General features: G+C 40.7%; 1 protein-coding gene across 3 annotated transcripts in view; it reads left to right on the forward strand.

The window, feature by feature from the left end:
* Positions 1–6,572: 6,572 nt before the first annotated feature.
* Positions 6,573–27,421, forward strand: part of LOC126484267 (DNA (cytosine-5)-methyltransferase 1-like) — a 265,477-nt gene continuing 244,628 nt past the window's right edge. For all 3 annotated transcript variants that reach the window (XM_050107689.1, XM_050107690.1, XM_050107691.1), the window contains exons 1-2: positions 6,573–6,667; positions 11,710–11,855. In XM_050107689.1, coding sequence (XP_049963646.1) covers positions 6,663–6,667; positions 11,710–11,855 — 151 coding nt within the window. In that variant the 5' untranslated portion in view covers positions 6,573–6,662. The remainder of the gene's footprint in view (positions 6,668–11,709; positions 11,856–27,421) is intronic.

Raw genomic sequence — 27,421 nt, forward strand, 5'->3', positions numbered from 1 at the left:
ACATAGACACAGGCAACAGAGCATGCACAATGTCGGCACTAGTACAGTGTATATCCACCTTTCGCAGCAGTGCAGGCTGCTATTCTCCCATGGAGACGATCGTAGAGATGCTGGATGTAGTCCTGTGGAACGGCTTGCCATGCCATTTCCACCTGGCGCCTCAGTGGGACCAGCGTTCGTGCTGGACGTGCAGACCGCGTGAGACGACGCTTCATCCAGTCCCAAACATGCTCAATGGGGGACAGATCGGGAGATCTTGCTGGCGAGGGTAGTTGACTTACACCTTCTAGAGCACGTTGGGTGGCACGGGATACATGCGGACGTGCATTGTCCTGTTGGAACAGCAAGTTCCCTTTCCGGTCTAGGAATGGTAGAACGATGGGTTCGATGACGGTTTGGATGTACCGTGCACTATTCAGTGTCCCCTCGACGATCACCAGTGGTGTACGGCCAGTGTAGGAGATCGCTCCCCACACCATGATGCCGGGTGTTGGCCCTGTGTGCCTCGGTCGTATGCAGTCCTGATTGTGGCGCTCACCTGCACGGCGCCAAACACGCATACGACCATCATTGGCACCAAGGCAGAAGCGACTCTCATCGCTGAAGACGACACGTCTCCATTCGTCCCTCCATTCACGCCTGTCGCGACACCACTGGAGGCGGGCTGCACGATGTTGGGGCGTGAGCGGAAGACGGCCTAACGGTGTGCGGGACCGTAGCCCAGCTTCATGGAGACGGTTGCGAGTGGTCCTCGCCGATACCCCAGGAGCAACAGTGTCCCTAATTTGCTGGGAAGTGGCGGTGCGGTCCCCTACGGCACTGCGTAGGATCCTACGGTCTTGGCGTGCATCCGTGCGTCGCTGCGGTCCGGTCCCAGGTCGACGGGCACGTGCACCTTCCGCCGACCACTGGCGACAACATCGATGTACTGTGGAGACCTCACGCCCCACGTGTTGAGCAATTTGGCGGTACGTCCACCCGGCCTCCAGCATGCCCACTATACGCCCTCGCTCAAAGTCCGTCAACTGCACATACGGTTCACGTCCACGCTGTCGTGGCATGCTACCAGTGTTAAAGACTGCGATGGAGCTCCGTATGCCACGACAAACTGGCTGACACTGACGGCGGCGGTGCACAAATGCTGCGCAGCTAGCGCCATTCGACGGCCAACACCGCGGTTCCTGGTGTGTCCGCTGTGCCATGCGTGTGATCATTGCTTGTACAGCCCTCTCGCAGTGTCCGGAGCAAGTATGGTGGGTCTGACACACCGGTGTCAATGTGTTCTTTTTTCCATTTCCAGGAGTGTATATTAAGAACAGCAGAGGACCCAAGACCGAACCTTGCGGCACCCCATTCTTGATTGTTCCCCAGTTTGAGAAATCACCAGTTTTTTGGTCGAGTGGGAGATCACCTTGGGGCATGACAGGTGGCAAAAAACTCCCCAGTGGGCTGAATGTAAGGCCTCCCTCGTTAGTCTGACAAACAGGTTCCAGATGCTGTGTGTGGATGACACTGTCTCCCAACCAGATGCAGCCACTTGTCCTGTTTTTGAGAAACCTGTCAACCTGCAAGACCCAGGCAGTCACATGGGGTGGAAATATTGATAGTTGGGAACTCCAATGTTAGGTCCATTAAGGGGTTCCTTAGGGACATGGCCTCCAAGTAGGGAAAGAAAGCCAATGTGTACTGGGTAGAGTCATTCCAAACATAGAACAGGTCCTTCCGGATGCCTTGAAGAGCACAGGGTGCAGCCAAAGGCAGGTATTGGCTCATGACGGTACCAATGAAGTGTGTCGCTTTGGATCAGAGAATAGATTCTCTCTGGTTTCGAGTGGCTATCAGAAGTGGTAAAGGCTGCCAGCCTTGCTTGTGAGACGAAAGCAGAGCTCACCATTCACAGTATAATCGACAGGACCGCTTGCGGACTTCAGGCACAGAGCATAGTGGAGGGTCTGAATCAGAGGCTCAGAAGGTTCTGTGACCTTGTAGGCTGCAGATTCCTCGACTTGTGTCATAGGGTGCTTGGGTTTCGGGTTCCTCTAAATAGATCAGGAGTCCACTACACACAGGAGGCAACTACACAGGTAGCAGGAGCTGTGTGACGTGGACTGGGCGCTTTTTTACGTTAGTGGATCTTGGAGAAACGCAAAAAGGGCTTCATTCTCAAAGGGCTCAGGTCGAACACAGGAAGAACATAGATCCAGGAACCATCAGTATAATAGTTGTAACTTATCGTAGCTGTCTTGGGAAAGTACCAGAGCTCCAAGCACTAATAGAAAGCACTAATGATCAAATAGTTATAGGCACTGAAAGCTGGATAAAGCCAGAGATAAATTCAGCCGAAATTTTTTCGAAGGACCTAAAGGTGTTCTGAAAGGATAGGCTGAACACATCTGACGGTGGCGTGTTTGTTTCTGTTGGACGCAGTTTATCCTGTAACGAAACTGTGGGTTAGTAGGGGTAGAGGTCGTTCTTGACAACCGGAATAAAATAATAATTGGATCTTTTTACTGACCTCCCAACTCAGATGATACAATTTCTGGAAGGTTCAAAGAAAACTTGAGTCTAATTTCAAACATGTACCATTTCATGCAATTATAGTTGATGCTGACTTCAGTTTACCCTTGATATGTTAGCGAAAATACATGTTTAAATCAGGAGGTATGCATAAAACATCTTCCAAAATTGTGCTAAATGTATTCTCTGAAAATTTTTTCGAGCAATTAGTTCATGAACCAACTCTAATATTGTCTTGGGAAAGTACCAGAGCTCCAAGTGCTAATAGAAATCACTGATGCTGAAATCGTTGCAGGCACTAAAAAATGTAAAAGAATAGTAAATGGTTGTGAAAACATGCTTGATTTCTTGGCAACAAGTAATCCTGGGCTAATAACGAGCATCACAACTGATACAGTGATTAGTGAACACGGGGTTGCTGTAGCGAGACTGAATATTGCAATCCCCAAATCCTCAAAAAGTAAACAAAAATATATCTATTGAAAGAAGCAGATAAAAATTATTTTGGCGCCTTCCTGAGAAAAAATCTCCCCTCTTTCCAAATTAACAGTGTGCTGGTAAGTGTAGATCAGAAGTGGCTTGAATTCAAAGAAATAGTATCGACAGCAATTGAGAGATTTGTACCAAATAAATTAACAAACAACGGAGCTGATCCCCCTTGGTACAAAAAATGGATCAGCACTGATGTAAAAACAACGAAAATAGAGTGAAAAATTTAAATGAGCGCAAAATATCCAAGATTAGCGATCTTTTACAAAAGCTTGAAATTTAGCACAGACTTCAATGCGAGATGCCTGTAATAGTTTCTACAACGATACTGTCTCGAAACCTGGCGGGTAATCCAAAAAGATTCTGTTTGTATGTAAAGTACGCTAGTGGCAAGACACAATCAATGCATTCTTTGCTCGACAGCGATAGAAATACTATCGATGACTGAAGCAGAGTTACTATATACGATCATCCTTAATTCCTTCACTAAAGAAGACGAAGTAAATATTCCAGAATTTGAATCAAGGACAGCTGCCAACATGAGTAACTTAGAAGTAGATCTTCTTGGAGTAGAGAAGCCTTTGCGGCTGATCCCAGCGGAGGCTCGAGTCCTCCCTTGGGCATGGGTGTGTGTGTTTGTCCTTAGGATAGTTTAGGTTAAGTAGTGTGTAAGCTTAGGGACTGATGACCTTAGCAGTTAAGTCCCACAAGATTTCACAAACATTTGAATATTTGAAGTAGGGAAGCAACTTAAATCACTTATTAAAAGCAAGTCTTCTGCCCCAGGCTGTATGCCAGTTAGATTCTTTTCAGTGCGTACTGATGCAATAGCTCCATACTTACAATCATACACAACAACTCGCTCGACGGAAGAGCCATACCAAAAGACTGGAAACTTGCACAGGCCACACCTGTACTCAAGAAAGGCAGTAGGAGTAATCCACTGAATACAGGCCCATATCATTAATGTCGATATGCAGCAGGACATGTATTGTGTTCGAACAATATGAACTACCTTGGAGAGAGTGATGTATTGACACACTGTGAACATGGTCTTAGAAAATATCGTTCATGTGAAACACAAGTAGTGTTTACTCATGTGAAGTGTTGTATGCTATTCACAAGGGATTTCAGATTGATTCCATGTTTCTAGATTTCCAGAACGCCTATGGCCCAGTACCTCACAAGTGGCTTGTAGTGAAATTGCGTGCTTATGTAATATCGTCTCAATTATGTGACTAGACGTGTGATTTCCTGTCAGAGAAGTCACAGTTCATAGTAAATGATGGAAAGTCATCGAGTAAAACAGAAGTTATTTCTGGCGTTCCCCAAGGTAGTTTTATAGGCCCATTGCTATTCCCTATCAATATAAATGATTTAAGAGACAGTTTGAGCAGTCATCTTAGATTGTTTGCCGATGATTCAGTCGTTTATCGTCTAGCAAAGTGATCAGAAGATCAAAACAAATTGGGAAACGATTTAGAAAAGATATCTGTATGGTGCAAAAATTGGCAATTGACCCAAAATTATGAAAAGTGTGCGGTCATCCACATGAGTGCTAAAGGGTATCAGTTAAACTTGGGTTACATGATAAATTCAAAGAAAGACCGAGAAATTACTATTATTAACAGCTTAAACAGAAAAGAACATATAGAAAATGTTGTGGGGAAGCCGAAACAAAGACTTCGTTTTACTGGCAGAACACTCAGAAGATATAACAGATCTACTAAAGAGACTGCCGACATTAAGCTTGTCTGTCCTCTTTTGGAGTACTGCTGCAAGGTGTGGAATCGTTACCAGATAGGATTAACAGAGTGCATCACGAAAGTTCAAACAGGGGCAGCTCGTTTTGTATAGTCGAGAAGTAGGGGAGAGAGTGTCACTGGCGTGATACAGGATTTGGGGTGAACTGAAAACAATGGGGTTGTTCGTTATGGCGGAATCTTGCCACGAAATTTCAGTCACCAACTATTTCCTCCAAACGCGAAAATATTTTGTTGTGGCTGACCTACATAGGGACGAATGACCACCATAATAAAATAACGGAGGTGAGAGCTCGCGCAGAAAGATATAGGTGTTCGTTTCTTCTGTGTGCTTTTAGAGACTGGAATAATAGAGAATTATTGTGAAGATGGTATGATAAACTGTCTGCTAGGCGCTTATATGTGATTTGCAGAGTATCCATGTAGATGTAGATATACCTGTATATCGTTCGTTTTTTTTTTTAAATTTGAAATGAATGTTATGCAATTCTTCCAATTCCCATGAACATCAGACTATACTGCAGTGGGCTCTGGGGATAGCAAATACAGAGTACTGTTTAAATGTTACTACTAGCCATAATGATTTTTAGGAGATAGCAGTATTCAATGACACTTTTATTCAATAGCTCAACATGCTTTTCTCTTCTAAAGTGTTTATGTAACGAAACTGCTGGAACATTCATGTGAGATATTTGTTCAGTGCTACATTCCTCTAGTTCTAGGATTGTATCGCTTATAGCTTTTGTTCGTACATATTTAAAGGTGAACAGAAATCTTCTCTTTAACCACCTTGTGTTTGACTCTAAACTATCACTGTACTTCTCCTCTTGGCACAGAGATCGTCTGCTGTAAATCAGCATCGTTGCGTGTTTTACCAATATAACTTGGAAACAACACTGGCATTATTGCTGTCAAGGGTACAGTAAATATATTTGTAAAAATCAAGGTTATCAGAGGGCCTACCACAGAGACTTGAGGTACTATATTAATGATGTAATGAAGCCTAGAAAAGTAACAGCTATTTCTGCCATCTTGTCACAAAGATAGAATTTAATAATAGGCAACACAATGGAAAACACAAATAAGTCTAGAAACAATCTATGGTTTAATTTATGTTCATATGTAAAAGTCATGATTTGATTCAAAAACTGAAAGACAGCTGTTTGGTGTTCTTGTAATTATTTTGTGCTGAACTAGTATACTATTTTCATTGAAAAAATTACATAACCTTTCATATACACCTTTTTTCATCATTTAGAAATCTATGACCTTTCTTTTGACAAAAACAATCTGCACATCAGAATAAGGGAACATTCTTATATTGAAGATTTCATTCCTTATAAATGCCTGAGGTTATTCTTTATTCTGAATGACTTTTGATAATAGTGCTACCTTGCAGTTTAGTATCTGTACCATAGTCTTTTGAGTCGGAGTTTCTACAAGTAGTTCATACGTTCTTGTGAACTTTCTTTCAGAATATCGCTGGCCAGGGCTACTCATAGTCTCTTACGTATTTTATTCGTGTAGTATTATCCTACAAATATTTAGAAATGTACCATGATTTTCGTCTGAGATATGATATCCGTAAGGACGTCAAGAAAATGATGAAAAAGTTCAAAAATCACAAATTAAGATGATTCCGATGGTTTCCCATATCTTCCAAAAATCCTTGTATTTTTAACAATAAAAGAACATTGATTTCATTTGTATTCGTTAGTGATTTTTTTCCTCCAGTAACTCTGTGTGTCATAGACGATAAATCTATCCTTGTGCTGCCACCTGTCGTTTTCCGCCGTAGATAAATTGCGCGGGATAACTGGGCGGTACGAAGCGCTGATTATTTGGCTGGGTTTGATCTTCGCTTGTTGTGCCTATTGGTGTTCAATTATTGACATGGGGTAAGTTATCACACTTCAGTTGTTTTTGTAGGGGGTTGTGTTGTATTTTTTTGTACCCTATTGGTGGGAATGTGAATGAAAATTAAGATTTTTGTTTACCTTTTAAAACATAACTGTCCAATATTTTTGTCGAGTTTACAGTAGGTGATGTACTTAATTATTTGTGTAACTCCAAGATGTTTGTTGTGCGCGAAGGTTTGATGCGTTTGTGCGTAGTTGTATTTAGAGTTACATACCGAAACTGAGGAACAGTGCTTCTGTTCACGTGGATGAACAGGAACATATTGCTTACATTATCGTTATACATTCCTTAAAATCACACGCATTGGTTAGTTGAACAACTGGGCATCTGCAGCACACAGCCGTGACAAGATAGAAGATGTATCGTTTCAGGTGCCACCACGGTACTGTCATTTATTGTTGTTTACATATGTAATAGTACTGTTGACGTGGTGTTGTTTCACGTCGTGCTACCTATCTTCACGATTAATGTACACAACTGTTGCAGGAAGAGTTCTCCATGAACAGGCAATGTCATTCTCTTCCTTTCTCGAAAATCATCTAGCTTTTTCCTCAGTCTGATGTGTTTGCTGGACCCTGTCAGGAAACTTCAACTGAGCCTCATCTAATGATCCTTTCAAGCTGTTGTTATACTAAAAATGATTCTTTCGCACTTGCTATGATGCTATAACCGCGTCCTCATTTTCCACTTAGGTGTTGTTAAGCAGATGTTTACTGTCTAAGTATGTTTTTTGAAATTACCCATCCTCATATTCAGTACTTCCGTGGTAGCTAGTGTCATTTTTTGTTATCAGAATACCTTTAGGGCCATCTTTCTTTGTGACATCCACGTTGTTTTTTAAAAAAATGTATGGTTTCAGTAATTCTTTGATTTATTAGTAGATCTAATCTTTAGCATTGGATACAAAAAAATATCATTCTTTCCAATATTAGCACTTGCTGATCATGTGTCACAGTTTTTTTTTACCACCACCCACTGACCCCTCCCCCTCCACTGTCTTCCCCTGTCAATGGTGTTCAGTTCAGTGTATGGACGTAATATACACGTGATACTCGTAAAGGATTTTTCTGTTGTGCTGTAACATTGTTGAACTTTATTTCAGTTTTAGTTACCCTATAAAGAAAATATTGAATGTGGTACTAATATTAATGTTGCCAAAAATTAGTGTAGAGCTGGAGTTAAAGATAATGTAAGTTTGTTAAAGCTACAAGTCCGTAGCATTTCTTGGGTTCACCAACTCTACACTAGTCGTCTTGTAGCCCAACCTTGTCTGCACTATGATACTGGTTTGTGTGTCATCTCAACTATGTTTCTTTTATTTTTATTTGCTAGACCTGTGTCTGACAAACATGGATTGTTCACTAGATATTGATGGCAATTTGAGAGAATTAATGAATCTACACTGTAAGTTGATCAGATTTCAAAGAAAGAAAGAAAGAGAGAGAGAGAGAGAGAGAGAGAGAGAGAGAGAGAGAGAGAGAGAGAGAAATTGGACACTTGTGTTTATACTCAGCTTCATTTCTACCCTTGTGACAATGCAGAAGCAGAAAAACCCATAGCAACACTGTATCTTAATTTTATGGGGGAAGGAAAATGTAGGTACATTTTGTGTTAGTAAAATTATTTTTTTCACAAATAAAGAAAACTAACATATACTTTGTTGTTACAATAGCCTGGATACATCTTCTGCAATATTTAATCACCCACTCTTTTCAATAATTACAATTCATTAATTGTAAAAATATGTAATATTAGTAATCGGAAATCGAATACTAATTATACATTTCACCTTAAGATTTACCTTTGCTATAATTATCAGAAGAATGACTCAGTTCTGTGATTATAAAATTCTGTACAAGATAGAATGAAATCATTTCTCTCAGCAATAGCTTTCATTTTATCAAAACTAGAATGACTTTTTTCATCGCGCCAGTACATGAAAATCAAACTGAAAACCATGTCGTGAACATTATTTGTACCTGGCAGACATGACTCAAAATTAACAATTTTCTCTACATGTTCCAAAGAAACATTACAAGTATCACATTTTGTAAATGTCTTTCATCTAGAGGCACTTTCTTCGTTACCTAGTCTTTGATATTCTGTTTCGGAAATACGGAAGCATCCGATCCCGCCCGTCTGCTTTGACCCATGACGTCACAAATATGGCGGAAACGACCATAAACCACGATTCCAATATGGCGCATATAAAGTCGGTACGTACACATTATGAGGGCGAAAATACATTGACAAACACACACACTTTCCACAAAAAGTCTAATGGCACTAACGGGACAAGCGCGAGAAATGGGGTGTTTTTAGGTGGGGGCAAACTAAATATAAACAAATTTAGACACCCACCCCAATTCAAAACCACGAAAAAGACCGACATCACAAAACTCCCCAAATACCACTAAACACAATATCATCTGGAATCGGACACTTCCCTTGACCTATACAGCACAACAGCAGCTCCCGATCCCATAAATTAGGATCAAACACTTCCCTTGGCCTATATATCTCAAAAACATCTCCTGATACCAATATCAACATACACAGCCACCCATTGGGATCGAACACTTCCCTTGACCTGCGCACTGTTAATTTTATCCGTCATATCCATTCCTAAACAAAAACAACAACCGATTAATTTTAATAAAATTACCACACGATGTACAGCGAACAACACTAAATTAACCTTCACAAAAAATCGTTAACTCACCGAAACAAATTCCACTACAAACACAGCCGACACTCGAACAATTCTGGATAATGAGCAAAAGCAAACTGAGCCCATTACACCACACAAACGAAAACCCTGAACATACCATCAGAGAGCACAACAAACCACAACATGACGACATCTACAAACACGCCACACTCACAAACCAAACTCCGCGCCGTCATGACGTCACACACGACAACAACTGCACGTCACGGGTCAAAGCCGACGCGTGGGATCGGACGTTTCTGTCGACCCACTGTTTCATTATGTTCTTAGTGTGTTAAAACTCGTCAGATTATGAATTCTCATTGAAAGCAGGCACAGGAATGCCAAATTAAGACGAAAACCTAATGGATCCTGAATGTCTGAATACTTACCTGAGGTCCACTTCCTTTTATAATTCACGTAGTCATCAAAAAAATGTCTGGTAAGAGTTAAACATCTTTTCCGTAATAGTTCCTTCTTCCTCATGATGTTTCAACGTTTATTTAACTGTTGTTATGCAACTGTTGGCCTTTCTAGAAATTAACTGTTATATAAGGTTGTCAGTCAAATTAGAAGTACCAATGAGTGAGATAATTTGATTTTCAATTTTTTTAATGGTAGCAACAAAAAATTCTAATTGGTCTGCTAAAAATCTCAACCATAATAGGAAAGAGATAGTAAAGAAGAAATTTAGCAACATTTGCGAGCAGCTGTCAAGTAGCAAAAGGTGTGACTTAAATCCTTTGAAAATATCCAGGACTCTGTGCAATACAGGAAACAGTGACAGGAAACTTGTTTTGGTGTTGCTTGACAGGCACTTGTATTTAACACCAGTAAACGCACAGAATTCTTTTAAAATATTCTTTAAAACAGTATAAGTTTCAAAATATATGTAAATTAACAAGCCAGCTGCTGCTGATTTAAACATTGTTGTGCAAAACGTGAGGGCCACAGCCAACACCAACCAGTGGTTTATTTAATTTTGTTTGATATTTCTGCCAAATAATGTGTGTCCGATTACATTTGGCTCCCCCAAAATTGGTATTTGCATTGTCTGCAGAAAATTCAATTATTTTGTCAAAATTTTCTCAACAAACAGAATTTGTGTATCAGCTGCTTCGTTTGGAACATTACAGTTATCCCAAATTTTGATCTTTATGCTGAAATCGGAAATTTAATATTGAACTACTAATTGAATCATTTTTACTGTTTTGTGATTTGATGTATCAGTCATTATAGACAAATATTTTGCTTTTTGTAATTCATTGGCTGTTTCTGTAAAAGCAAGGGAGGCGAACATATTAACAACTACTGCTTCACTTTTAGTTCTAGCACAACAATGTTTAGGTCTATTAAACAGCTGACAAATAAAAAAAGTGCAGTCATTTGTCCAAAAACTACGATTATGAAAGCTGGCATGATGAGAAGATGGCACCTGCTGAGTATATTCTAATTTGCACATGATCTAGATTTCTGTTCACGGCCTAAGATCAAATTGTTACATCCAACAGACAAAATAACATCATCTACAAGTGCAAATAGTGATATGAATGCAGTACAACAAGCAAATGTCCTGTATGACTGTTTAATGTAAATAAGAAAATTGTATGTTGAATGCTACTTTCTTTCAGCTTACTTTTCCTGATCTGGTGACATTTACGATGTTTGAGTGGCAGTTCATTTGCATAGCTTCTGTAGTGTGCAGGCCATGCAAAACATCAGTTGACGTCTTAAGTTTACAGTTCTAGGACTGAACACGACAAGAACTAACTGCCGTCCACTGCTGATGTGGCTGTGAAATAATGATTAATGTGCTCTATCTCCTTGGAGATTTATTTTTTTAGTATTTTGACTGTCAGCTGTCTCTTTCAATGTTGGCAGTGCAATTAAGTGGTCTGTTTTCTGATATTTGTTTTTTCTCTATTTCTCCACTCCCATCTTCAATAGTTCTAAATTCCAATGAGGATGCTCCCAGTGGAAATAATGGGCAAATCCTCACAAGGTTTTTGTGAATGAATGCAGGAATGCTTCATTGACTGCACACTACCAGCTATAAACATTGACAGTTCCAGGCACTTTTTGTATTTTACGTGTCACATGTCTTGTAGTTTCATTCAGCATTCAGTGTGTTTTTATTGCAATTTACATTTAACAGAAACTGATAAAATAATGTGAAACCTATGAAGATATAATACCCTCCAGTGCAGTAAGTAATTATTCGCTTAATTTAATTTCGGCCACTTTCATCATCTAGTTTTTGTGGATATTGAGAAATCATAAAATACGTATGCTATTGGCCCTGTTTTTCAGCGTCCTCCGTGAAGCCAGCAGTTCACGAGAACAGAGAGCAAGCAGTGCCTGTGCTAGTGGGAACAAACACCAGGCTTTGAATGGTGTCAGTTCCCCAAGTGGATCTGTGCTGTCTTTAAAAAATACTGTGGCCAAGAGAAAATCAGGTAACATAAAATCTTAGCTGGTAAAGTAATAGGAGTATTTCAGCATTCTTATTCTACTTCTTCCTGCTACATTTAACATGTGTAACTTGCGTGTATCTGCTTGTAACTGTATTTTTTTTATAGCAACAAAATTGTAATTTAAATGGATAGATAAAAAAATCTACTCAAAGCAGGTGAACACAGAGAAAAAAAGGTTTAACTTTTACAAGCTTTCGGAGCCAGTGGCTCCTTCTTCTGGCAGGAGAGTTGAAGGGCAAGGCAGACAGAAGAAGGAAAAGGACTAGAGAGGTTTAGGGAAAGGGGTACAGTTCAGAAAATTCATCCAGTACCCTGGGTCAGGGGAGATTTACCAGACATGATAAGAAGGAAAGATTTGTTTTTTTCCTGGAAACTGGCAGATGAGGCATATAGGTCACAGATTAGTCGAGGTAAGTGCAAGAGATTGCTTTATTTGAAACTGCACAAGAGCCTGGCGCTGGTTAGGATTACATCCAAAAACACTGACTTTCAATGGTAGGCCTTTGGGAGAAACTCTAAGGGACAAGCAGATTTCAAGGAACAGAATGTAGGACCTTAATTTTGATAGTGCAAAAGCAGGTTTTCGAAAAGAACAGATGCAGTATATGATGGTATTCCAATATATGATGGTATTCATCATGGCAAGAGAGGAGTGTTAGAAAGGATGGGAGTGGCAAAAATGAGAGGCAGAGGGTGAGAAAAAGATAGAAAAAACGGGAGAAAAGTGGGGAAAAAAATTCGGAAGTCAGAAAGATTTGCATGAAAATCGTGAAAACAGAAAATGGTTAGCAAGAGGCAATGAATGGGTGAGAATTTCTCACCAGATGAGTGGTCTGTATGATTAAAAAAATGATTGAAGAAAAAAAAGAAAAAAAAAAGATAGGGAAAGTTGTGAAAGGGGGGACAATTCTAAAAATTGGGGGGCCGGAAAAAGAAAATCATAGGAAATAATGTAAACTACTTTGCTTGGCAAATAGTGATTTAGGAGATGACAGTAAAAATTGATCAGGGCCATTTGGTCAAAAACAAATGCACAAAAATGAGGAAGAATTGTGTATAAACAGGGTAAGTGGAGGGTAGGAAAGAAAATAGCTGCCAACTTTTTCAAGTAAATCGGCGAAAGACAATCGGGAGAAGGCTCTGCAGTGTAGTGAACTGTAAGCTAATGTGTAAATAACAGTGGAATTGTTGTATGCAAATTCGCATAAACAATGAGCCCGTTTATATGCACGAAAACCGGTACTAGAAAACGTCTAGAGGCAAAGAGTTGATTAATCTGGGTGGTACAGATAAATAAATGATCAGACTATTAGCACAAAAGGTAGAAAACAGATGATAGTTTGAAGAAGATAGATAACAACAAAAGCTGACAAGGGAGTTATGTAAGAAAGTGCCATGGCCATACGCATATAACAATGAAAATAATAAATTACTGCAATATAATGTAAATGGATAGATTAAAAATCTACCCACCAATTGCTGGCAGGAGAGGGGGGAGGGACCCTCCCCCCCCCCCCCCCCCCACCCCCCACACACACAGGTTTAACTATTACAAGCTTTCTGAGCCAGTGGCTCCTTTCTCTGGCAAAGGATCTAATTTTCTTGGTAAATATTAGTTCAATTTCTAGAATTTTTAGCTGGATTGTGGAAAGAATGGGCACTTTGTTAAACTGACAAGGAGGCAGATGGCCTGGCGTAGTACTTGCGTTCATGGGGTACAACTCCACTTTAAATGAGGAGAATGTGCACAAACACATTATTTTGAAACCACAAGTTCCTTCCTTGGGGGAGAAAGAAGGAAAGTGTTCAGGAAGTAATTTTCAAGTAAAAAAGTTAGGCGGGGGGGTTGAGCTATTGATTTGGCTCATGAGGTATAAGGGATTAAGAGCAAAGATAGAATTGTTTATCAGGAGAGACAATGAAATACAAAAGTAAGAATTGTGCCAGCTTCACTTCATAGGTAACAGAAGGGTGCAACAGAATGAGGATTGAAATAGATACAGGAATAAATAGCAGGTAAAGTTGGAAGGGAGAAATTGGGGACAGTGAGAATGAATGCAAATGTGAGATGATGATGATGATGATGATGATGATGGGATGAAATATTGTGTAGGAGTGCAGATTCCCATCATCAGAATTCATGGAAACAATTGTTACATATGAGGATCCATATGTCTCGTGGTACTGTAGGTATTGAGGTTTTTCGAATTATAAGAAATAATCATAGTTGAGAAGGTTTGTCTTCTAGTTGTTAGTTTAGAGGTGACTGTACAATCTGATACGAGGGGTACACAGTTTGCCACAGTGATGACAGGTGGAGCAGATTCTGTCCTTCCTTTTTGTCGTGTCATTTTCTTTTCTGTGCTGCCTGTTATGTGTTGCTGTTTGTCAGCTATTTTCAAAATGAAGTGCCCATGGTAGACTACTGATCTCCAATATGAACAATTGAGGGCAGAGGTCTGCCAATTAACATTAATGTGACAAATCTCTACAGTAGACTTGATCACTTTTAAATCGTTACATTTAACCTTCAACACATTATACGCAGAGTAGGGGAATAACTGGTGATATTGTTCCAGCTTGTTAAGGTACTGTTTGTAGCATGTCCAGGACTCAGATGAATAAAGCTGGGTGGAAATTACAACTAATTGTGTGTGATGATCTTTGTTGCAGCATTGACATTTCAGATTTCAACACTTGAGATCTTAGTCTGGAAAAGCTGACTCCATTGACGGTGACACTGATATCTGATATTGTCTTTCTGCTCCCCCCCCCCCCCCCCCCTTTCCCCCACCCGCTCCCTGAGGACTTTTCTCTCTTTGCAGCCTTCCTTTCAGGTAATACATCTAAAACCAAAGATTGTAGCCATTCTGTTGCGCTTGGGGCACGGGTTGTCAGGTTCCTGACTTGGCGATTATGTGTTCTGGGGTGTAGCTGTTATGCACATACTGAGGAATTAATAAAATGTTATTTCAGAAATTTTTCACATTTGTGTTAAAAAATGTTCAACAAAAGGCTATGGGCCGAGGCACCGGTGTGAAAGTAAGGTTTTATAAATGTTAAAAATCAGTCATGTGTGGAAACACCGAGCTGGTTTGGAAGTTACACATGTGCCGATCATTCATTTTTTGCTGATTGATCATCGTGTATGCAGACTGCTGTTTTTTCCACTCAGAGCTAAATATGAGTGTTACAGTCCCAACTGGATTGCAGTGGTTGAAAAGTTGATTGGGCATGAAAATTATTGGACACCGAAATTTGCCATGAAGGTGTAGTTAGTCCATGATGAACTGTGGGAGTATTTGAAAACCATGCTTCGGACTCTACAAGATGGGACAGTTATTGAAAGAGAGACAAAAGGCACGTTCCTGGATTATACTTTTTGTGAACAAGGTAAATTATTCCCATATAAGGGGGACAAATATGGCAGCAGAAGCCTGGACGGCCTTGGAAAAAACGTTTGAAGACTCAGGACTCACATGTAGAGTGGGCTTGATTAGATCACAAGTCACAACCAGATTAGATAAATGCAAGTTGGTGGGCGACTACTGTGATTGAATAACAATGACCATCTTTAAATTAAATTAAATGAAGCTTCCGGTGAGTGAAGCGTGGATTGGCACTTTTCTCCTGGCTGTATTACCTGGTCATTATTACCCTATGATTGTGACACTTGAAAACAGTGGCACATGTACCACGGAAGATTCTATTAAAGTGAAACTTCTATAAGTCGTTAAACCCGAAGACGTGAATGGAAGTGAAGAATCTGCTTTATATACAGATAAGCAGAGGCCTACAATATATTGTTGTAGCAAGGTGGAAAAGGAGGAAGCTGGTCAAAAAATAAGTGACAGATATGTATTTATGAAACAGTCACAACAATAGAAAGCTTTTTAGCAGCTGATGTTAAACAGTCTCATGTAAAGGATATAAATCAGTATTTAGATTCTTGTGCCTGGACTCAGATCACTAATGATGAAAGGAAGCTTCATAATGTCAAGCCATGTAATAGTTCATTGTTCAGTGTGGGAGGTGATGGCTTAGTATCAGAGACTACTGAAAGTCTTGATCTGGTCTTCTATACTGGTTTTAAAACAATAGGAGTGGAAGCATGTGACGTCATTCACATCCCAAACTGTCTGTAAATTTGCTCTCAGTCAGTAAAATTGTAAGCAAAGGGCATAAAGTGACTTCTAAGAAAAAAAATGGGATTCATCTACAATTCAGAACGTGAACTAATTGTCAAAGCAATACCTAAGACAGGGTGTATATGATCCGGGAGATCTGGGAAAAATGCGGGAATTTTTTTCATCGGGGAGAAAATGGTGAAAAACACAGGAATTTTTTAGAATTCCAGGAATTTATCTTAAGAAAGGATATTACTGCATCCTGCTACTGCAGAATAATACTGCAGCAATAAAACATGAACAAGAGGGAAAAAAAGGAAAACAAAACTTAAGTTGCAAAAGAAATGCGCCATATACAACAACAAAACACAGTGCTCATACAAGCGTCTGCCAACAGCAAGATGTGTCGGAGGCTTTAGGAAGACATGTAATGCTTCAGAACATCAACATGTGTCCGATGAGTGTGACGTCACAATGGTTTACATTAGATTCGTTTGAGTGGTTGCAAGTGGGCTCATGCGCATGCGCAGTTCAGTCGTGTAGGAGTAGTACCTTCTCCCGGTTCTGGCTACAGAAGTGTGCCTGTTGGCTGTATAAGCAGTAACAGGAAGCAGCTAGATGCTACCCGAAAAAATTTTACTGGCATGAAAAAGCTACCAGAGCCGTGCAAGTGCAACAGGCTTGGATCTAGGGGCAGGGGGCAAACCGGAGTATCTGCCCCAGGCGGCAGTTTCAGGGGGGGCACCAAATTCATATTGTTGAGGAAAAAAACCTTATTTCACACAGTGCCTAGCATCCAGTGCACATTGCTATATCGATTACTCATATGATTTTGACATGCCTCCCATTTGTTTTTGAACATTGCTGAACACACTCTTAAGTTGATTTCTGAACGAATCATAAATTAATTCTTGGATCCACGCGTACTCTACGTGATGTTTCTGCCAGGGGAACCCCGTTGCATCTAGAAATAAACTTTCCTACAGACAAAAGGGGATGGGACTATACGAGCTGAGCAGAATAAAGCCAAATGGGTGAATACCATTTGCTATTTGTTTATGAGGTTGATTAGGTGTGCGAATGATCAGCATTGTTATAATTACTAGCGAAATCCGTAGATTCAGACTACCAGAGTGGAAATAAAAAACTAACAGGAATAACACGTGAGAAAGATTATGTATTATATTCTTGGTGTAGCCAAGAAAATGAAATTCTCACAGAAAATTTTTGACCAGATCGCTACACTAGTAATGGACAGTTGTACAGCCCCTGGCTAGCAGCCGCTTAAGTTCTATTCTGGGAGTAGTGCGGAAAACGTGTTGTATGAACATGTAATAATGCCTAACTGGAGAATAAATGTGGGATAACTGAACTGGTGATTGTGGCAGGGCTAGTGAAGTTAATAAGAGAAAAGTTTTGACACTGGCTGGAATAGATACAGTATTAGTGGTGACAAGATTGTTTTTAGAACAAGGAAGGAGAAGAAATGAGGACATCAGACAAATTATGGAAGAATATGATGATTCCAAATTTATATAAAAAATTTTGTACTACTACTACTTTTCGATCTCGTGCCTGAGAAGCTGGAGCATATGAATGAAATGTGAAACTATTTCCTACATAAAGTTTTTTTGCTTGTAGTAGGCGTAATAGGCATTTGATATCGGTACTTCGTGTGTTATATTCGACCGAGTTATAAAAATTACCATTAGTGCCAAAACAGTCTCGTTTATTTGGTATGTTACAATTGCTGCAATATTAGACAGGGCTATTTCGTTTTATCTTGCAGACAGTGACAAAATACATGTAATGAGATCAAGAAACCACACCAGTCTTAGGTACTATTTCAGGGTGTATACGACCTGGGAGATCCAGGAAAAATCCGGGAACTTTTTCATTTGGGAGAAAACCGGGAAAAACCCGGGAATTTTTTACAATTCCAGAAATTTTTCATTGTTTTTGTTTTCAGTTACATTTCTAATTTTGACTTGTAACAACCGATACTCTAACAAAGTATATTACTGTATCCCACTACTGCAGAATAATACTGCAGCAATAAAATATGAACGAGAGAAAAAATGAAAATAAAACTTAAATTGCAAAGGAAATGCGCCGTATACGACGACAAAACACAGCGCTCATACAAGAGTCTGCAATGCCTCGTAGCAACAAATTGCCTCCGATGAGCGTGACATCACAACTTTTTACATTAGCGGGCGCCTCTCTCTAGTATTACCCCGATTCGGAAATATTGTAGATCCAGGGCTGATCCGCATAGCAGTTTGAGTTATAGCAGGGAAGTGGGTAGTCTCCATGTGCCTCATGTTTACATTTAGTGATTTTGCTGTTTCCTTTTTGTTTACTGCTCTCAAGTCAAATGAAAACAAAACTGATTTCTGTGGCCGGGAGCTATCAAGTGGATTAAAAGACATTCACATAATTACAGAAGGCAAAAATATGTTACTATTTTCAGATTTTCCTTTATTTCCACTTTTCGGATGGTCGAGCATTAATTGCCTTGCAGAACAATGAAGCTATTTTTGTCGGTTTGCTAAAGAAATTTCCTTTTATTAATCTTTTCTGCTGAGGCAGTCAATATATTTGAAACGAAGAGTTTAATTCCACACTTTTTGCTGCATTTAAAGGGCACGTTTTCATCTTCTAACAGATGTGGCATTATGTCATAATAAAGAACCAAACATAACACAGTATTGGTACTCCAAGTCAATTTACATCCCAAAAACCACATCGAAAAGCTTAATATCCAGGTCGAGGCCTACTTCATTGGGAATTTGGACATAAAATTGTGCACTTTAAATCTGCACATTTTAAATGTAAGATCTTTTAATGTTTTACATGTACGAACATATGGGCCTCCTAAGTCATAATAGCTATGCGAGTCTGATGGTGCCTGTTATCTGGCGCTCTCTGGCAACTGCTGAAACGAACCTATTTCTAACAGGTTGCTGGAAAATACTGTGAATTGTGGTTTGAAAAGCGTTACTTTCAAAGTAAATTTCCTTTTACGTAAGTTGAACTATGTGCGAGAATGTACGATGAATTTTTTAAATCACAGAGCGTTTGACTCTCATTTAAAAATCAACTCTTTGATGATGAGCCATTTAGAAGAATTTCGAGCCCAGAAGATCAGACATTTGTCATTATTAAAAATTTTACTGGCTTGTTTGTGTGATATGTCTTAAAGTGTAATACACACATAAAAGACCAACATTATATGTGAAATCTTAGCTTCCCTTGCAGCGTGTTAGACACCAATATTATATGTGAAAGCTTTTCTTTTCTTGTAGCAACACTATGTATATTAATTTAAACCATTAACTGTTGCTGATTGTGTGTTTGTGTTACTTAACGGTGATGTTGCTATTGGCCGACTACATCACATGTCCTAAGCTCTGAATACCTGCTGTCATTGGCTGGCGAGATCACCTGAGATGACCTATGACTGGCTTACAAAAGCGCATCACAATCTTAATTTCAATGCTGTGGAAAGTAACTTGTGGTGTTTGGTGGAATTTGAATTTATACTTTTGTAATACGAAAATATGCAGCGCACATGTTGCTGCACATCAAAGATCTTTCCATAACATGTTTTTTTCTCCTGAGATTCGTTTTCTAAAGCACCGGGAAATTCTACGCCCCTGTATAAAAACATAACCATTCAAAGGATTGATAAGGTATACAGTTCTGAGAGAAAATAGACCGTCAATTAACAGGGAGAAAGTGTGTCATCACCTGGGAGAAATTGTATTTTTGACCAGGAAATCTGGGATTTATTTTTTTCCTTGTCCGTGTATACACCATGTATTTGTACGAACAGATTTTTCAGTATTAGACAATGACATTTTGACTTTTCATGTAGCAAAACATTTGATGAACTTTGATGAAGTCATAGATCCTTTCCCAGAAAGGAGAGCATGCCATGTAAAACTGTAGCAAGATTATAGAGAGAGAAATGCTTGGTCTTATGGATCGAAGAAATGTGTATTGTTTTGCTTGCCTCCTATATTTAATTTTATGCCACACAAAACAGCATGTTATTAGCTAATAGGCAATTAAGAGTGCAAATTTTCTGTAGAGTTCTTGCTGTCACGGTTACAAATAACCCCAACCAATATTAATTGCGAGATTTTTAAAGAGGGGCTAGATGTTAGACCGGCTGATTAGGAGCAGGAGAGGCACCACAGGACATTTTAATTTCCACTGTGCTGAATATAGTCTGATGGCATTCATTACAAGATATACACATTGGATTCCACAGAGCGGTACACAGTGACGTGCGATAGAAGAATGCTGTTTGAAGAAGCATGGCACTGCACTTTGGCACACTTAAGACTGAATAACATGTCTTATATGTCTTCGAAAATATGTTTTTGTGTATCAGACTCTTCAAAAAAAATGTGCGCTACAAAATGAACATATTTTTGAAAACTTGATTTTTTTAAAATTAAAATGCTCAAGGGGGTGGAGGGGAAATCTAGAATTGCTCTTGCTCAGAAACATCATAGATCTGTGCCGAATGCTTAGAGCAGTCTGAGTTGTAGTGGGGAGGTGGGTTGTTTCCACGTGACCCATGTTTACATGTAGTGATTTCGCTGTTTCTTCTTCATTTGCTGCTCTCACATCAAATGAAAACACAAAGGGTTTTCTGTGGTCAGAAGCTGTTGAGTAAATTAAAATACATTTACATAATTACAGAAGGATAAAACATGTTAACTAGTTCTAGATTTTATTTTTATTTCCGCCTTTTGACAGTCAAGCATTAATCGCCTTGTAGAACAATGAAGTAATTTTTGTCAGTTTGCTAAAGAAATTTGGCTTTTATTAATCTTTTCCACTGAGGCAGTCAATTTATTTGAAATGAAGTGTTTAATTCCACAGTATTGGCTAGTTCCAACTGTAATTTACATCTTGAAAACCACACTGAAAAGCTTAATATCAGGTTGAGGCCTACTTCATTGGGAATCTGGACATAAGAATGTGCACTTGGCGCGCTCTGGCAACTGCTGAAATACGAACCTATTTCTAACAGGTAGTGGGAAAATATTGCGAATGGTGGTTTACTTTCAAAGTAAATTTCCTTTTATGCAAGATGAATTATGAATTATGTGCGAGAATGTATGATGAATTTCTTAACTCCCACAGTTTTTGACTCTCTTTTAAAAATCAGCTCTTTAAGTGTGACCATTTAGAAGAATTTCGATCCCAGATAATCAGACATTTATGATGTTATTAAAAATTTTACTGGCACATTTGTCAGATGAATCTTAAAAGTGTAACATGCGCTAAAAACATCGTTATATGTGAAAGCTTAGCTCCTCTTGCAGCTTATTAATCTTAGAGTCCAATATTATATGTGAAAGCTTTTCTTTTCTTGTTGCAACATTTTGTATATTAATTTGCGCTACTTAACATTGATGTTGCTATTGGCTAATGACATCACGTGTCCTATGCTCTGAATATCAACTGTCAATGCTGGCAAGGTCATGTGGCGTTAGCTATGACTGGCTTACAAAAGCGCATCACAATCTCGATTTCAATGCTTTGGAAATTAAAGTGTGGTGTTTGGTGGAATTCCAATTTAAACTTTCGTTGTACGAAAATATGCAGTGTACATGATAAAAATGTTCAACAAGGTGTTAAAACTATTAAAATATAAAACTGAATGAAAAGTCCAATACTGTGCTGCAGGTGAAATTACTTAAGTCAATTAAAGGACCACACAGCTGGTCTCACAATTTTTAATTACATCTTCTCATGTATATCTGTACAGAAAAATTTTAAATTAATGCTTCGATAATGGGGAAATGAAGCTATGAGATATCTTAAAGTACGGAATGAATATACATAAACATGGAAGAAAATATTACGCGTATAGTTATGAAACTAGGCGTTGATTTCATATGCGACAAAGAACAGGCCAGTATGTATTTAATAAACAAGATCTATAATTTCATACTGAAAGAAGGTTATTTACAAATGGTATGTCACATGGTGTTGAGAGTTACAGAATGTCACAGGTTAAGAGATGGCATGGCTAGGCAAAGTTTGCAGCCCTCTGTAGTTGAAAAATAAGCAGTATAAAAAAACAAAGGGATAGAATTAGTAATCAGAAACTGATTCTTGATTAAAAAATAGTGAAGTAGTAATAAATTGGAAGAAAGATGGAGCAGTTCACATGTAATGTGGAACAATTGCCATAACCAGGACTGACCTGTGTTAAAATTGCAAACGGTCACCACTTTGTCAATTAAACTACATTGCTGTCAGCCATGTCAGGCGTCAGACAACACTCCTTGGACATGATATCCAAGAAAGTATTGAGTCCTGGATTGACTGAAGAATAAAATAAAAGTTAATGATGAAAACTAATAAAGTTAATGTATTGAAACACACCTCTGTATGCAGAAGACTTCAGCATTTTGTACTGCTCCACCAGTACTGGTATTGCTGAGAGGTGCCTACAGGGAGCCATCCACAAGGCGCAGTCATGGGCTCTAGCCCACAGTTTCCAGTTTTCGGCCGCGATGTCATGTGTTACGCACTTCTGTTGGTGTCGTATTGTTCATCCAGAACCAGAACTTCAACTTAATGATGGTCCACTCATTGTTGTGGAGACATATCGATTTTTAGGACTGGTTTTCGACACCTGATTGACTTGTCTTCCTCACCTTTGTCAGTTTAAGCAGAAGTGCTGGCAGCTCCTCAATGCCCTCTGCTGCCCGAGCTGCAGATCACTCTACGCTGCTGCAGCTCTACAGAGCCCTTGTTCAATCCCGCCTTGACTATGGGAGTCTGGTTTGTGGTTCGGCGGCACCCTCAGCGTTGTGTTTACTCGACCCAGTGCACCACTGTGGTGTTTGCCTAGCAACAGGAGCTTTTAGGAAGTGTCCGGCGACCAGCGTCCTTGTGGAGGCCAGAGTTCCTCCATTGCAGGTTAGGCATGCACAACTGCTGGCCAGTTATGTTGCACATGTTCATAGTTCTCCTGCGCATCTGAATCACCGTCTCCTTTTCCCACCCATGGCTGTTTACCTCCTGCATCGGCGGCCCAGGTCAGGGCTTCCAATTGCAGTTCGTGTCCGATCCCTTCTTTCTGAACTGGAATCCTTCCTTTACCACCTATACTTGAGGTCCATTCACATACACCTCCATGATGTACACCTAGTCCACGACTTTGTCTGGATCTTTCACATGTCCCTAAGGACTCAGTTGACTCCGCGGCTCTCCGCTGCCATTTCCTCTCGATTCTTGATATGTACCGAGGCCACGATGTAATTTACACCGATGGCTTGGTGGCTGATGCTCATGTCGACTTCGCGTATGTCCATGGAGGACATATTGAACAGCATTCCTTGCTCGATGGCTGCAGTGTTTTCACAGCTGAGCTGGTGGCTATATCTCGTGCTCTTGAGCACATCCGTTCTGGCTTGGGGAGTCGTTCCTTCTGTGTACTGACTCCTTGAGCAGCCTACAAGCTATTGACCAGTGCTACCCTCATCATCCTTTGGTAGTGACCATCCAGGAGTCCATCTATGCCCTGAAATGGTCCAGTTGTTCAGTGGTGTGTGTCTGGACCCCAGGTCACGTCGGAATCCCAGGCAATGAACTTGCCGACAGGCTGGCCAAACAGGCTACATGAAAACTGCTTATGGAGATCAGCTTATCTGCAATTGACCTGCATTCAGTACTACACCCCAAGGTTTTGCGGCTTTGGGTGACGAAATGGCATACCTTCGGTATGTACAACAAACTGTGTGCCATTAAAGAGACTACGAATGTGTGGCAGTCATCCATGTGGGCCTGTCACAGGGACTCTGTGGTTCTCTGCCGGCTCCGCATTGGCCACGCTTGGGTGACCCATGGCTACCTCCTGCGCCGTGACTGCCCACCTCAACGTCAGTGCAGCGCCTGGCTGACAGTGGCCCATATCTTGGTGAGCTGTTCTTCTTTGGCTGCCCTGCGATGGACTCTTCGGTTACCGAACTTGTTGCCCTTAATTTTAGCTGACAACGCCTCATCGGCTAGTTTAGTTTTATGTTTTATACGTGACGGTAGGTTTTATCATTCTATATAAGTTTTAGCACATGTCCTTTGTCCATTTGTGTTCTGCACTCTAATGCTTTTAGGGTGGATGTTTTAATGTGTTGCAGAATGGCTGGCTTTTCCTCTTTATTCTCGTAGTTGATCAGCCAAGGTCATCTGCTCTCTTGTTTTTTACCCCCTTCTCCCTTTTCCTTGCTTCTCAGTGCGGTTTTCTTATTTCGTCCATAGTAGCGTTGGTTGTCCTGTCATTCTTCTGGTTCTTCCTTCCTCCTGTTATTGTGCTGTACATCTCCTTTTTCTTCTTTCCCTTGTGTAATTATTTTACTGGGAACAAGGGACCAATGACCTCATAGTTTGGTCCACCACAGCTGTTTTAAACCAACCAACATTCTGGGGTTATCGTGTGTTCTGTCTGAACTGTGGTGGCCCAGGGATGGCATCTGTAGGAATCTCTACTTTGGTTCGTACAAATGTCATCAGTGAATCGATTCCCCTTTGTACATCGTTCGAGGCAGTAGCAGCACTGGTGCAAATGAGCTCAGAAATTACCATTTGCAACATTTAGCTAACCCCCAGGCATGCCACTTACGTATGTTAAATTGGCCACATAAATCCAAACACTTTTCCCTTTTTCTCATACTTGGTGACTTCAATGAACACCACAGCCTATGGTGGAGTGGACTGTAGTGCTGGAACTGCCATTGTCCTTTCTACAGCTCCCCCTCTCCCCCATAGCTGATAATGTAGTGGACCAAAGACATTGCAGTAGATATTAAAGATTGAATCGTTGCATCCTTCACAGACCAACCTCACCACTTTTAAGCAACTTCGTGCTAAGGCTTTCTGTAATCAAACAGAGTTAGAAGGGATGCTGGAGTGCTATGTCTCCTCCCTGGAGAAATATGGCTCTTTATCTCAGGTGTGGGCCAATCCCCATAGTCTGATAGGCTGCCAAAGATCAACAGCTGTTCGTGGTCTTGTCCTGTAGGATGGTCCTTCTACTGATTCATCAGTTCTTGCAGAATACTTTGTGACCCACTTTGCTACAGCATTCCTCTCCTCCACCCTTGGGTGGCTCATTGTGCTTTCATGAGTTTGTTCCTCGTGCACATGGGGCCCCAAGCTATTGCAGCCCATTCTTCCTCACCTGGCTGCATTTCCTTCCCCATGCTCCTCCCCTCCTGTACTTGCTCCTTCCCCTCTGCCCTCTCCTTCTCCACTCACAGTGTTCTTAGTTATGTCAACCTTACTGTCGACTTCGTTTCTTGTATCCCTTCCAGTTTTGTTCCTCTTGCCATTTCTTTTTCACTTTTCCTTTTTGATCCCCCTTTTGGCTTTGACCTCCACTACTAAATTTTGTGGCCATGATGTGATCCATTTGGGGAAGAATTCACTCCCTAGCATCTACAATGTGGATTCCTCTCCCCTTCCTTTTCCTCTTCCTTCTCTGCCATAGCCATCCCCTTCCCCTCCCCGCTGGGTCTCTAGTACGTGTATCCAGTCTATGTGGTGCGGCTTTTACATATCCGTTTGGCTGAGCCCCCTGACAACACAGGTATCACACTTCTGATATCTGAGCTGTTGCCTCACCACTAGGAATGGTTACTTGTCATTCTGGAACCTTGTAACTCTGGCGATAGTTACCATTCCAGATAGCCCTTGCTATGGCTGGGTGGTAGCCAAGGTGAGAGCTCCTGATTGAAGTGGGTGGTATCAGGGTGGATGCTTTGCATATGAAACATTTTAAGCTGGAAGAAAAAAAAAAAAAAAAAAAAAAAAAAAAAAAAACTGGCCTTTCTTCTCAGGATATGTCTTCAGTTGGTAATGGATTATTTAATGCTGCTGCTTATGAACCTGTGGCCTTTCCTTCCGTGGCTACTCCCTGAGAGGAGGACCAGTCTTCCTGGCTTGGGGTGAAACTTTTGTCCCACTACCTGGTCTGCACCAGGACTGAGGGGGACACTGTCACTGCCACCAAGCTGTTATTTTGTGTGGAACATACTGAAGACAAGTTTGGTGAAATGGAGTCTCTTGATAATATGTGGTTGTCTTTGCTGTTGATCAAAAGTACTACTGCCACCCAATCTGCAACCTCCGTGCTTGTGATCATCATGGTGACAATCTAGTGTCTGTAACTCCTCACCAGTCTGTGGATATGGCTAAGGGGTCAGTTTTCAAAGGGTCCTCATCCTTCAAATTGATGAGGATTTCTGGCCCAATCTGGAACAATGGGATAGTCGTTCTGTTCGTTGCATTTGTAAAGGTCCTAAGGACAATAGCATCAATACCAATACCTTAGTTCTGGCATTTGAGGGAAACACCCTCTCGGAGAAAATCAGGGTTATGGTTTATCGCTGTCACGTGAAGACATATGTCCTGCCACCCATCAGGTGTTCCCAGTGTTCGCATTTTGGTATCAGAGGACCCAATATGTGGGGAATGAGGATGTCCATTCTATGAGGGGAGCCCCTGTATTGTGCCACCCGTGTGTTAATTGACACAAAGGTCGCTCTCCACACTCAGTTTATAAGAAGGAAAAGGAAAATACAGGAGTATTAAGTTCCTTGATCATTTTTCGTTCACTGAGGCTCATCAAAAATATGACCGTCTCTTCACTCTATGTCTATGACATCTGACATTGCCTCTGTTATGTCCTTCCCCCTCCTCCCTCCTTATCCTAGTCCTGACAGTCTGTGTGCCCCCAGGTTGCCCACTCTCTCTGCTCCTGATGTCACTGAAGCCTTCTCTCTCTCTCTCTCTCTCTCTCTCTCTCTCTCGCTCTCGGTCCTGTTCTATGTGGACTACAAAAGAGAGGAGGAAGAAACATAGTTACAAGAAAGAGCCTCTCTGGTGTCCCCAGAGGTGCTGACTCAAGAGTCTGACCTCTTATTTATGGATGTCACCCCATCCTTGTTAGTGATGGATGATGACCCAGCTTTGGCCCAATTGTCTCCCTTTCTGCACTTATTTAATAGCATTGTAATGGATACTAATGTCAACTTCTGGAATTGCAGTCCCTTATTTTCTGTTACTCCACAGCTTGTGTCATTCTCCCAGAATCTCATTTTACTTGCTGATGCCCACTCACTGACTGTTGTGGGTTGGGTTCCTTGCTTTCAATCAGAGCTGGATTGGCCCTTTCAGGGCCTCAGGTGGTGTTCGCACATTGGCCCATACAGATTTTGTGTATACATGGATCCCCCTTCATACTACATGGAAGCAGTTGCCATCCGGGTCCACTTGGACTTTATGGACATTGTTTGCAATCCCCATTTCCATTCTGACAGGCCACCTATGCCTGCTGCCCTATAATGGCTCTCTTTCAGCAATTCCCTCTCCATTCCTTCTCCTTGTGGA

This window comes from Schistocerca serialis, chromosome 6, assembly GCF_023864345.2.
Source record: "Schistocerca serialis cubense isolate TAMUIC-IGC-003099 chromosome 6, iqSchSeri2.2, whole genome shotgun sequence".
Lineage (NCBI taxonomy): Eukaryota > Metazoa > Arthropoda > Insecta > Orthoptera > Acrididae > Schistocerca > Schistocerca serialis.